A 13,212-nucleotide genomic window follows, 5' to 3' on the forward strand; every position below is an offset into this window, starting at 1 on the left:
GAATGATCAAACAATAAATAGTCAAATCTGTTAGTGTCCCCCATGTCACGCAAACCCCACTTAGCATCCAAAATTGTCAGCAAATCTTCCACATAAAGGGGTTGCACAGGGGCTCAACCATATGCTTCCGTATTACGCCAAACTCATTATAATGCCAGAAATTTACAAAATAAATGGTGCTGTTGAATTGGGGTTTGCAGACGTGCCAACTTTTAAAATCCCGAAATCTGGAGATTCTCCCGAGGGCCCCCCCCCCCCCACTCATAGACTTGATCAAAAAAAAAGTTCATAAGAAAAAGTTACACCCCCCCCCCCCCCAAGGGAAGTTCTGCATTGCCCCTGAGCAGAATATAATTCCATGTCAGTCTTTCCATGCACAATAGAGAAATCACATCTACATACTGTTCATAAAACATAAGTGTTTCCTTTCGTGGATGCTATCAGTGATTGATAATCTTGGGTATATGAACGCATTATATAGCTTAAAGTTTTATATTTTCTTTCTAAAGATGTTTAATCCGAAGAAACAATTAAAATTTAAATTACAAAGCTGCCAACGAAAAAACGTGTTTACCGCACGGCTAATGGAATACAATAACGATCATACATGAATTTCGGCAACCAAGGTCATGCCCCTGATAAATGATTGCCAATAAACGCTACGGAAACGAAGTCGCGTCTTTGCCAGTTGCTTAAATGTTGTCATAAGGCTGCTCGATGGAAATGACTACAGCTGTCCTCTATGGGTGTTTTCCATAACGACGACGGTAATCATCGATGCCACGACAACGTGAAAGCTCACGTAAAATCTAATTTTCAGCCAAAATCAGGAGAAATTTTAACAAATCCGGAGAGTGGGAGGAAGGATGAAAAATCGGGAGAGTTGGCAGGTCTGGGTTTGACTGTACCTTATTAATGCACAAATGAAAAACAGAGATGAGCCTACCTTATTTTCTTTCTGGGCCATAATTTCCTCTAACAATTTCACCAACCTGAAAAATATACGTATCAAGAACTTGCAATAAAGAACTTCAAACTCATGGGATAATTAAATGTTCTTGAAGCTTCTTATGTTAACAAAAATTAAATGTTCTTAATTATATAGAACTTAAATAGAAATTTTATGAATTCATATAATATATAATTTTATGTACTATATAATTATAGAGTATGTAAAAAAAAAAGACTTACTTCCCCTCTTTTTCAAAATCTTGGCAAACATCAATAATCTGCATGATATTATGGTTCGCACAAAGTTCCAAGGCACCAATATTTATCTGAATGTAGTCTTTCAAGAAATCTTCAGCCAATGCTCTAACTTCCTTGGGCCAAGTAGCACTCCACATTAGTGTCTGACGGTCAGGCTGTTAAATGTGGAGAAAAATATAAATTGAAATTAAGTTCAAATTTATCTTCAATTCCACCAGCATGTGAACATATAAGGGATACTGTGATAATAAGGCAACATGACAAAAATTATATAATACAAATAAGTCTGTAATAACAAACTATAAATAAATCCTTCAGAAAAATTAAGGAATCAAAACCAACAAAGTACTGTAAATCAAAGATGAATTTGCAACCATTGAGAATATATATTTTCAACATGTTTTCTTTGGCTTCGGGAAAAAAATTTCTCTATCGCCTACAAATAATTTTAACCATTCTGTTTATTAGTATGCAATTAATTAAAATTTATCAGACTATTACCTTAACCCATTAAAAAAAATTTTGTCATGAACAGAATGAACATTTGAAAATTGTTAAAGGTGATTTGATGCTCACCCTTATCTGTTCCAGAATTTTCCTTATTTGAGGTTCAAAACCCATATCTAACATGCGATCAGCTTCATCCAACACCAGATATGTACATCGCCTCAGATTCACTATGTTTGCTTCCAGAAAATCTATCAGTCGACCAGGTGTAGCTATGCAAACTTCCACTCCTATGAAGCAAACATTTTATTATAGCTACATTTCAATACCACACAAATCCATCATCGAAAAAACTCTTGTGATATTCTGTTTTAAAAACAATTTGCCACATGCTTGAAATTTGAAGCCATTAAGCAATAACTTTTTTTAATACCCATAAAATTGTTCAAAGCTGTAAAGAAATCAATAATTGTTTGATGTTAAAGTAATATTTTCAAAAACCACAAAAATCTTGACTCTGATGGCCTCCATTCAAAAGAAAAAAAAAAGAATCTAGTCTATAAACAGCAACAGTGAAAATCTTCCAAGTTGTCTCTAGATTGCTGAGAGAATCACATCAACTTGTGTTCCAGTCTCTATTGAAGATATTCACCACCAGTTGTGGAGACCTTACAGGAGGTCAATTTTTTTACTGCACCACAGCTTCAAACCGTGAAACCTTTTCCAAAAGCATTTCAACTGCAATGTTCCAAAAAAAGTGAGACTTGATACTGAATTATGATCAGTTAAAAAACTCACCCCTTTCAAGATCTCTTATTTGTGGTCCCTTTGGAGCACCACCAAAAACACAGGTATTACGGACTCGTACACTGTGACCAAAATCAGCAGCAACTTGCTGGATCTGCTGTGCAAGTTCTCGAGTTGGTGCTAGAACCAGAGCCTAAAATTATAAAAGGAAGAGTTGATTAAGCAACCACAATGTTAGTAAAGCAAATCAAATTGTATCTTTTTCCATAGGGGTACTTACTATCGGACCATCTGCTCGTTCTAAAGGTGGTTGATTATTGATATGTACTACAGCTGGTAGCATGTACTAAAAGAAAAAAAAAATTGTTAAATTTCTAAGATCTCTAGTCTGAACACATAGAGCTATAATACTTATTTTCGCACACAGAAATTTACCAAATAAAAACTGACAATATCGTAAACTGCAATCTAGCAATTACATACAGAAAATTCCAGGTGTTAGTTTTAAGTCACCATGACGATCTGCGCCTGGGATTTGTCACACACAAAAAAGTCCTGTAACTCTTTCTAGTTATTTTAATGAAGTTATCACAGAGGATTACAAAAAATAACAATAGTCTTGAAAATTATAAATCCAGGAAAAAAATGCACTTGCTTGTGTAATGGCACTGATAAAATTACATTCGACAAAAAAAAAAGTTTTCAAATTAAGAAAAAAAAACTCACTGCTAAAGTTTTTCCAGATCCAGTCTGAGCAATGCCAACCAAATCTCTTCCACTAAGAGCTATGGGCCAACCCTGTGCTTGAATAGGTGTTGGTTTCTCATACTGCTGATGCCTCACTGCATCCATCACATAATCTGGAAATTGTAAGAACAGTTCATTGATTACTGCATGGGTTCATATAAACATCAATATGTATATAGCACAGACGATATCCCAGGAAAAAGTTTCAAAGATTTTTTTTCCAATACATAAAATCTAATTATGATCCAAAAATCAGTTTCACACAGTCACACCTACTGAAGGCATAGAAGTTCACGTGAACTGTAAAATGTTTCACTCACCTGGAAAGTAACATTCATCAAAAAATAAGACTGGTTTTGGTATGTTATGCCCTCTAATAGTAATTTGCATAGCTCTTCTGAAATTCTCAATCTCCATCTAAAACAAAAAATTCAGTTTTAGAAAAGAACTAACATTCTGAAAAAGAAAAAAATAATTCCACTTCAAACATAACAGATTTGAATAAATTTAATGATGTATGCGTTGTTCTCCCCTCAAGTCATTTCACTTGAAGAACTCCCTGGCAGTTCTAGTCACCTGCCTGACAAGGATTTCATTGTTAAATTCAGGAAATGCTATGCTATTTCTAACACGCTTTTATGTCACTGACTGACAAATCTTGGGCGACTAGGGAAATCAGTATTGGCGCCTAAAATTTCTAAGAGTGATTTTATAATTTGAATCTGAGGACAACAAATATTTTTCTGGTTTCATTGCACTGTCACCAGGGTTTAAGATGGATAAAAAATTCCCACCAAAAAGTGAAAATGGGGGGAAAAGCTTTAGCAAAATGCTAATGTAATGATTGATGGTTAGATGTCTACTCGTTGCGTACCTCCTGTATGCATTTTTACGAAAGTGGCCACTACTTTTTCCGTATTCTACGATTTTCTTTCGTATTTTGCAAAAAATGCAACAGTAGCTTAAACCCTGATTGTCACAGAATCCCGGGAAAAGTGAAAAGTATATATTTATGAGTTTGTCACAAGAAAAAATTGGCCTCTTTGCTGTTGCCTACATTTTTCATTGATTTGCCCAGGGTTAGATCAATCGGTTTTTTGCCGATTTAGATCAGCTTCAGGAGTATCTATGAAAATCTTCAAGACATTCTGACCAGTATGGTTCTTATTATACAATGTTTGGAAATCAGAACTTTAATTATAATCATCCTGTATCCTGGGGTAATGGTGAAAGTATTAAAAAAAACCATTGAATATTGAGCATGGTGATGATATACAGTACGAGATGTGCTGCTTCTTATGAAAAGAAAATGAGGTAATTCAACTACTAGTACACTGGTCTTCGTACTTAAGGGGCAGATGTAAGGGGCTTATTTCTTATGTTTCTTCAATCTAGATTTGTTTCCTTTCACGAGTCACGCAGGAAGTCGTCATATTGGTTAACTTAGACACTGTTTGTATGTCCCTCAAAGAAAGAGGGGGATATCACGTGATCCAAAATGCCTCACTGAAGAAAACCAGAGCAGCACCGGGTACTATAGCTATTATCATATACAATTTAAAAGATATACCATCAGAATTTACCCCAAAAATTAAAAGTATGGTAAGAATGAAAAATTTCGGCTAAAAATGAACCAATATGACGGGGCTGGAAAAAATCTCAAAAAATCTAGATCCCAAAAAAGATTTTATCCACAGAAAAAAGTTTAAAATAATGATTTTTTTTTAATTTCCAGGGCATAGTGACCCTTTCATGTTGGCAGATATACTGCCATAAATTCCAAACGTTTTGTGCTGCTGTCAGCCTACAATTTAGTAACTACACAAAGAAAATTTTAGGCACCAATATCAATTTTTTAGTCACCATGGTGACCTGGCGCTTGGGATTTGTCCAGTCCTGCAATATATTTTTCAAGGGAAAAAAATTTTAAAACTATTTCAATGTGATTTTTCAAAGAAAAAAACCACTTGATTAAAACCAAGATTTAAATCGTGGTTTAAACCAAACAATCTTGGCCAATCCATTTCATGATTTCATCTTTGAAGAACATCTTGTCCCAGACATATCTTACAGATTGGTGCGCAACACACATTTATTTAATTAAAGGTTGGTGAATCAGCTGATTAACTCTTTAATGTCCAGATAGAAGACCTGGGAGGTTTGTGAAAATACCAAGTTTTTTGTGTTTGAAGTGGACTCGTCCAAATTTCGGCCACTTTCTCTCTCCCCACCCTTTCTCCATGAGTTTCTATTCATACTACCCTTTCATTGCAATGGATTTTCGGAGATAATTTGTCTACTGAAAACATTCCCTTTTCTCACAGTATTATCTCTTTGTAACATGCATTGTGTACCCTAAGGAACATTCTAGTACATCAGCTTTTAAAATCCCATTGATAGGGCGTTGCAGATGTCTTTTCCGTTTCCGCCTCTGACAAGAGCTTTCATCTTCTTTCCCGTTGGTGGCAAAAGCACACCAAAACATACCCATACCTCCTATCTGGGCTGACTTGAGGCGGTTATGGGCATTAACCTACTCGGTCGGCTTCGGCTGATCTGGGCACTATATAGTTAAAGAGCCATACTTCTGCATCTGTTGAAAGATTATTTTCCATGTCCATGGTAAGCATACTGGTAACTTTGAGGCCCAAAAGCAGAATGTTTTGCATTGTTCTGCAACATACCCACGGCTGACTGGAAATGTTCTGCGGTAAAAATCTTTATAATACTGTTTTCTTGCACTTTTTCTTAAAATACTTCTAGATTGTTCTGCAGTAGCACTAATTGTTCTACAACGTAAGTCACAGATTTTGGCATATTCTGCTTTTGAGCTTTGAGGTAAGTTGGGTAATAAAAGAACAGGGCAATTATTTTTTGTTTAAAGACTGAATTTTAAGTCCTTACTGTTGATTGAAAAGAATATAAATGTTATACCAACATTATTACAGTTGGCCTCTATTTTTACCAAAATCTGTTAAATCCATGGAAGAATAAAATTGTAATTATTAAACGGCATCATGCTAGTTGGAAACACATAATAAATGCATCTCCCAATTGTGTACAAAACAATATTGTCAATATAATATGTTTTTCAATTAGTTCATGTGCAAGACCCCTTTGACTGTACACAGAGTAAATCAAGAAACCCTGCACAATATGTCATAGCTGACAACTCTGGAGATTGAGAATTGAAGGTTTTCACTTGGGTCCGATTTCCCGTACAAAAATAAATGTTCAAGGGATTTTTCACAGAGAAAAGTAATATTGTAGGGATTTTTCTCTTTGCAAAAACGTGACAGCATGCAAGCCATCGCCGATTAGAGCCAAGTTGCATATCATCACCAACCAGTGGATTAAATTACCTTTATTTATAACTCTTAAATAGAATCTCGCTAACAAAAAAAATCGCCATCAGACAGAAACGGGACATAACAGGTTTAACAGAACATATGGTCAAGGCAGATACAAGTAATCTCGTCAATTTCCGATGTTCAAAGGCTGGACTGATGCTCACTGTTTGGTGAATTTAGTTCCCCCCTCCCAAAAATTAAATATTTTTTGTGATTTGATGAAATGACCACAATTTATGTTGGTCATTTTGAGGATTTAAAAAAAAATGTTGCAGTCTTTTTTCCCAGTAAATTATTTAAGAACAACTTTTTCCCTAAAATTTCTCAAGCCGTTTTGCACATACAGTAGAACCTCATGATAATGGAAACCCATGGGACAAAAAATTTTGTCCACTAATGGGGAAGTATGATGGTAGAACCTAGTTTAAATGACTTTCACATTTATACGATGTTTTACTCTGTCACAATTGGGGGGTTCCTATGTATTTTAATGTCAAATGTATATTTCAATGTCAATATGTATGTGTGTGAAAGTGATACGCAGGTGGTTATGCATAATCACTAATCGTCTTGATAAAGAAAGTTTGATTAAATTTCACATTATTTATCACCCCTAAAGCTGAATATGATGAAATCAAAGAATTTTAAGGAAAAGTGTAGGTAACATTATTATGGTGATTTTTGCGACAGAACATTTCCATTCAGCTGAGGGCTTGTTACAGAACAATGCAAAACATTCTGCTTTAGGGTGTTAACAGCAATTATGCATAATTTGCACATAAAGTTGGAAAGTCTGATAAAATATCGAAAAATTTATATATACAACCTTTTTTCTCTTGATTAAAGCAATTATTTTTCCTAAGTACATTACAAGACACATGCATTACACATATTTTGTAATAAAAATTAAATTAAAATTAGATGAAAACATTCATAGCAGCGTTATCAGTCTTGTAATTATGGCTTTCTTTACACGTATCAACAAACAATACCAAATATTACCATTCAAATTCACCATCCTGGACTACAGTTATGTTCAGTTTATTAATCAACAATTTATCATATAATACTAACACAAGCTTGAGATTAAACTATCTCAGTTGGACGAGATAAATTCTCAATTTATAACAAAAAATTAATAAATTAGAGTTTGAGAAAAAAAATTAAAAGTTTGCTTCATTTCACTATCCGCTATAGAGTGTCAGCTAACGGGAAGTGAAACACATTAAAGCCCTATTCCACGGGACCGGGATTAGAAAAGTGTCCATTAACATGGAATGTCCGTTTTAGGGAAGGTTCCATTGTATATACGTTTCTCTTAAAACCTAATTTAAAAAAAATTCTGGGGAGAATACTGAACATGCATCAACAGCGTTCTTAAATAATGCTGATCTAATGAACTAAAATCAGAACAAAACATCACAATACAAACTTAAAATTTTCACGTGATTTTGGTTTCAAATAGCCAACAATACAGGACAAAAACTTACATGTGATCTCCGAGTGACATTCGGGTGCTCTTGGTAGAAATCTTTTTGGAATGGCATCAGCTTACTGATGTCCCAGCGGGGCTTTCTCAAACGTTCGCCATGTTCTCTCTTCTTGAGGCTACCACCTCTTCCTCCAGCGCCACCGCCTCTGCCACCCCCAAAACCTCCAGACATGGGCCTACCACCACCTCCACCTCGTCGTCCACCAAATCTGTCATTTCCAACTCTGAAAAGTAATTGAATGAATTACAGTGCATTCTTCATAACCAAAGTTTCAATCTTTTTTTTAGAAACAAATCTGATTCACAATCAGCAGATTAATTCAATTTAACATGCTTCATAACCTCACTGTCACAATACTGTGTGTGTTTCTTATCCCACCCACCATCAAACTCAGCAATTATCAGCAAGTTGGGTCGGACAATGTAAAAAATAAGTTGCAGAACAGTTATCTTGTAATAATTACGATTCCTAATTTTCTTATTCCTTTCAATAGTAAAGAAGAAATCAATACACAAGAAAAAATGCTCAGTGATATCATGTGTGTCAAATACTAGAAATTTCAGGGAAAGGATAAGCCAGTTTATTTCATAAACTCTGTAGTACTCTTTACGAACATATGTTCTTTAACAGCCTTGGGTGACCCGTTTCTCCAACTGATCTCTCACGTAACTTAGCGGTGAATTCCCAATGTACAGTATACCACTCTTCTCGAGGGTTTTACACTGCCAGGCACAATTTGATAGGGTTACCAGTGGGATGATACAAACATTAAAAAACAATTTTCAAATATGTCATAGTTTTTGGTGATATATCTCAGTTTCGGGCAGTTGAAAACTTGGCAATAAAAGGGTAAGCAGTTATCAGGAATCAACCAACTTAACCACAAAATTCAAAAGGTGTTACACAGTTCCCTTAGTGGCATGTCTCTGTAACTTGATCCTCTATTTCTTACAAGGGAGATTCCAGAAATTTTTTGATGAACATTTTCCCGGATACAAAACAATGTAATAATTTATCAATTTTGTGACAAGATTTAAAATTGTGTATTTCTTACGGTACCAAACTTTTTAAAATGAGCATCAAAAGATACTTCAGATATTCAAAGGGAAGTGAAACAATTTTCATTTTCACAAAAAGAAATGTCAAATTCATGGTTTCGTTAATAAGCATTTCGTGAATGATCTTTTTTCTTTCTAGATCTGGAATTTTGTGAGATATCCAGAAAACTGATCTAAATTTTGACTGGGCAGACCAAGTTTAACAAAACACTGAAGTTTTAACAACAGTCTGAAAGTTTGAGGATATTTTCAGACAAACTGAAATTTGAATCCATCATAGCATTGTGTACAGGGATGAAGTTTGTACAAACATAATCTTCAGGCAAATGCAATAAAACTTTGATTAACCATCAGTTTGTTATCCGTCATCTAAAAAAAAAAACAGCCGCAGGTTATAAGATCCAAAAAGATTGGATCACTGCTGTGGTCTGTGCAAATTTACCACCAGCAATCATAGATTGCCATAGCTTATAATTGATAAATCCAAAAAACCATGTGCTTTTAAAAATTTAAATATGAACGCATTGCATGTGAACTATTATGCCCAAAAGTGCTTGAATGGACCAAACAATTTTTCCAGAATGGTTCCACAAAGTTTTCGTGCCTCAAATTAAAGCTCATATGGCCGAAAATCAGTTGTCGCAGGAAGCACTGCTGTTAATGGACAATGCCCGACACACCCTCAATCGAGTTCTTTTCAACTCAAAAGTGATTATCACCATCCTCAAATGATGGCCAAATAACATGCCTCTTTATCCGAATGAATACAATGGAACAGCTTTGGTATAAGGGACACGCCAAATTAAAGCTGTTCCACAATATGTATGTGTTATCCACCTTTGGAGGATTTCCATTTTTGTCCCATGCCTGCAGTAAAATCACGTCACTGTACATATGTATAAAGAGATTTCTGTTATACGTATTCGGTTATCCGTCACAGCCTTGGATGGTGATGGTTAGATATGTAAAATTCTCTAGAATAATCTTTAGGAGAATATTCTCATGGAGTAGAATATTCGAGAATATTCTCTGGAACGACTACTATTATAAATAACTTGAGAATACTCTTCTTCTTGATGAGAATATTCTCCTGTTATCTATACATATAAAATTGATTTTCTGTGTGTGTGTGTGTGTGTGTGTTATTATACAAATCTACAATTTTAGATTGATCGTCATCAAATTTTGCATATAGACCAAATGGGGCCCGACTTGAACGATAGGCTACTTTAAAATGTCGTCAGAGTGGGGCAAATGCCCATACGGGCAAAAAACTGTCGGGCAACAATGGTTTTTGGGCCTCAACAATCACTTTCCAAACGTTTACTTTGGTTACCGTGGTTCCAGAGCAATGCGTTTAAGACGTGTATATGCCTTTACAATGGTTTGTCATTTCTTCACCGCTGTCAGTATATGTATAATATTTATGGTTTTCTAATGGTTTGCCACATTTTCAATACTCTCAGTAGTGAGGCTTTTTGAATGATGTCGTAATCATCATCAGCATCGCTTTGATGGTCAGGAAAAGGGTGATCCTCATAGAAGTCAGTGTTAAAATTGCCGATTTTACTGTAGAAATGCGTAAATTTAGTGGGGTTTTCTGTCACATCAATAATTTTAAAAATTGTATTGAATTCTAGATTTCTGAAATACTGAGTTCGATTAGAGATATACAAAGCCCGGGAGATTAAATATGAAATAATTAGCTGGACCTACTTTTGAGTTGAACATTCATGCAATAACATTGATTTCAACTTTTTATTTAGATCTTCTCAAGCATGAAAATTAATGTCTCCGTATTGTCTTTGATATTCAACTGCATAAATTCATAGTTTAGGATGTTTTAAAATTAATTATGGGCCCGTAAAGTACATCGAAGAAATTCCACAGCTTCACTTAAGCATTTTTGAAAGCTGAAACAGGCAGATGGATAACTTAAAGTTCGGGGGTGGGGGGGATCGAAATACCTAGCGCCCCTTAAAAAAAAGGGGGGGAAATATATTTGTTGCTACGTTTCTTTAAATCTAGATTTGTTTATTTCATGAACTCGCCATATTGGTTAACTTAGACACAGTTTGCATGTCCCTCAAAGAGGGAGATATCACATGATCCAAACAGCCTCATTGAAGAAAACCCGGGCAGCACCGGGAATTATAGCTAGTTTATAATATATATATATAATATCCTTGAAAATATTCTCTGGAAGTACTTTTACAAATTATCGGGAATATTATCAAAAATAAGAATTATTCTCAAGTTATTAATAATAGTCCTTCCATAGAATATTCTCCACTGTGAGAATATTCCTAACAGAAAGCAGACATCTTCAGCTACGAATGAAGCAGAGCAGCTTTGGTATAATCCACCACTTCCCTTGGCCGACATAATGGCGCTGGGTTCTCGTATCTCTCTCGCGTTCTTTCTACAAAAATGCCACTAGTACCACCTTCGTTCGGATCAATTTTCCACAAGCGTGGTCAGCGCCAACATGGCAGCTTTTTCTTCACGCCAAAATTTTCAACCTCCATAGCTGATACAGTGCTTGCTAGTTTTTACACCCCTTTATCAAACTGCATTAATTAGCCACATGTATCATTAATTCAATTTTTTAGTGCATCATGTCTTCGTAGTTTTCCCACATATTTTGAGTGATTATCACACATTACTGCATATTAGATCATATTTCATGCAATAAAGTAAATGTTTTGTGCGATTGTATGTGTTCTTTGTCAGCCATCTTCAATTTATGATCATTAATTAACCCAGAAATCAGAGAATTCATTTATTAACCCTTTAGTTACCCCAATGGGTGCTTTTGCACCCCCCCCCCCAGATCTGCACCTAAGTGTAAGCAAGATATCTTCAGCTGGGAATGGAGCGGGGAGAGGGACCAGGCACGGATCCATCGCAACGTGTCGCGAGATGCGATTTATTAGGTGGGTTCATCCCATATTTAATAGGACAGACAAATCCCCCCCCCCCATATTATTCGGCTCTTGGAAGAGCCGATCTCCCTCCTATTCAGCCCCCAACAGGGTTCGAACCTGGTCTCAACTGCCAACCGTATAGCCAAGCGCACAAATCAATAATTTGAATCTTGACACAACAACAAAGAAATCAACGTTCCCATTTTAACATTTATCACAACCACCAAACATAGGGATTGAAGTAGTGTTTGCGGGCATCATAATAGCTTATTGAAATCGACCATCATATTGAAATTTGAAGGATAAACAATTAAATGGATCATCCAAGCTCAACAGAATCTAAATTACTTTTAGATGATCAGCTACGATGCACGTGTAATTTAAAAGTATCAAAATAATATCCCGATAGCCTATTTCATTTTACCAGTAAACATTAGCGGGGCCTCGCAAATCAAGGGCTAGCTTATCATAGTAATAATAATATATCGAATTATAGTAGATGTTTAGTTTTTAGATTGATAATTACTCACCCTCTACGACCCATCCTGTCACGGCTTGCCATATTACTTGAATATTTTAATAATAATAACCACAATTAAATTAGCGCGTCGTCGACAAGTGTGACAAATATGGCGACCGGACTTAAAGAGGACGAATCACTCATCACCTCTACATTGTATCCTTCCGCCAGCCTTCAACTATGAGTCGTGAATATATACTCATATGTGATGAAATATAATATCTAGTGTTATCGCTTTAAAATTTTATGAATTTTAACATGTTCAATTGTTTTTGGGCTTGTTTAATAAATCAATAAATCGTGTATTAATGAAGCACTATATTTTCAAGCTGCCATGAATCCTTCCACTGTTCACTGCAAAAAAAGTTGACTTGACTTGACTGGAATATATTAAAGGGGAAAAAGGATTGCAGAAGTTAAAGCAATGATGGTAACTCGCGGGGAATTTCTAACACTCATGAGAAAAATTGGCCAAAATTTGTACAAGTGAAAAATTTCTTAGCATTTGTGGGAAATTTTGAGAGTTTATCAAACAAAAGAATTTTTGGAAAAAATAAAAAAAATTAATGCAGTGCAATACTTTTCTATTGCAAAAATACTTGACTACGCATTTCTTCCGGTAGATGGCAGCGCATTTTTCGGAATGCATGGGAAAAATTTAGTCAAAAGGGAAATTTTTGAGGGAAATTTTGCTGGACGAGGTTACTGAGTTAA

At 35.4% G+C, this 13,212-nt stretch overlaps 1 protein-coding gene across 1 annotated transcript in view; it reads right to left on the reverse strand.

Annotated features, from left to right (window-relative positions):
- Positions 1-12,852, reverse strand: part of LOC149090244 (putative ATP-dependent RNA helicase DDX5) — a 29,571-nt gene extending 16,719 nt beyond the window's left edge. The window contains exons 1-9 of the mRNA XM_089233247.1: positions 12,509-12,852; positions 7,991-8,216; positions 3,471-3,567; positions 3,130-3,263; positions 2,684-2,749; positions 2,455-2,596; positions 1,786-1,946; positions 1,192-1,364; positions 947-992 (exon numbers count right to left, since the gene is read on the reverse strand). Coding sequence (XP_089089373.1) covers positions 947-992; positions 1,192-1,364; positions 1,786-1,946; positions 2,455-2,596; positions 2,684-2,749; positions 3,130-3,263; positions 3,471-3,567; positions 7,991-8,216; positions 12,509-12,540 — 1,077 coding nt within the window. The 5' untranslated portion in view covers positions 12,541-12,852. The remainder of the gene's footprint in view (positions 1-946; positions 993-1,191; positions 1,365-1,785; positions 1,947-2,454; positions 2,597-2,683; positions 2,750-3,129; positions 3,264-3,470; positions 3,568-7,990; positions 8,217-12,508) is intronic.
- Between the last annotated feature and the right edge of the window lie 360 nt (positions 12,853-13,212).

This window comes from Pholcus phalangioides, unplaced genomic scaffold, assembly GCF_987345545.1.
Source record: "Pholcus phalangioides strain wild (caught in Gottingen) unplaced genomic scaffold, Ppha-v1.0 ptg000001l_1, whole genome shotgun sequence".
NCBI lineage: Eukaryota > Metazoa > Arthropoda > Arachnida > Araneae > Pholcidae > Pholcus > Pholcus phalangioides.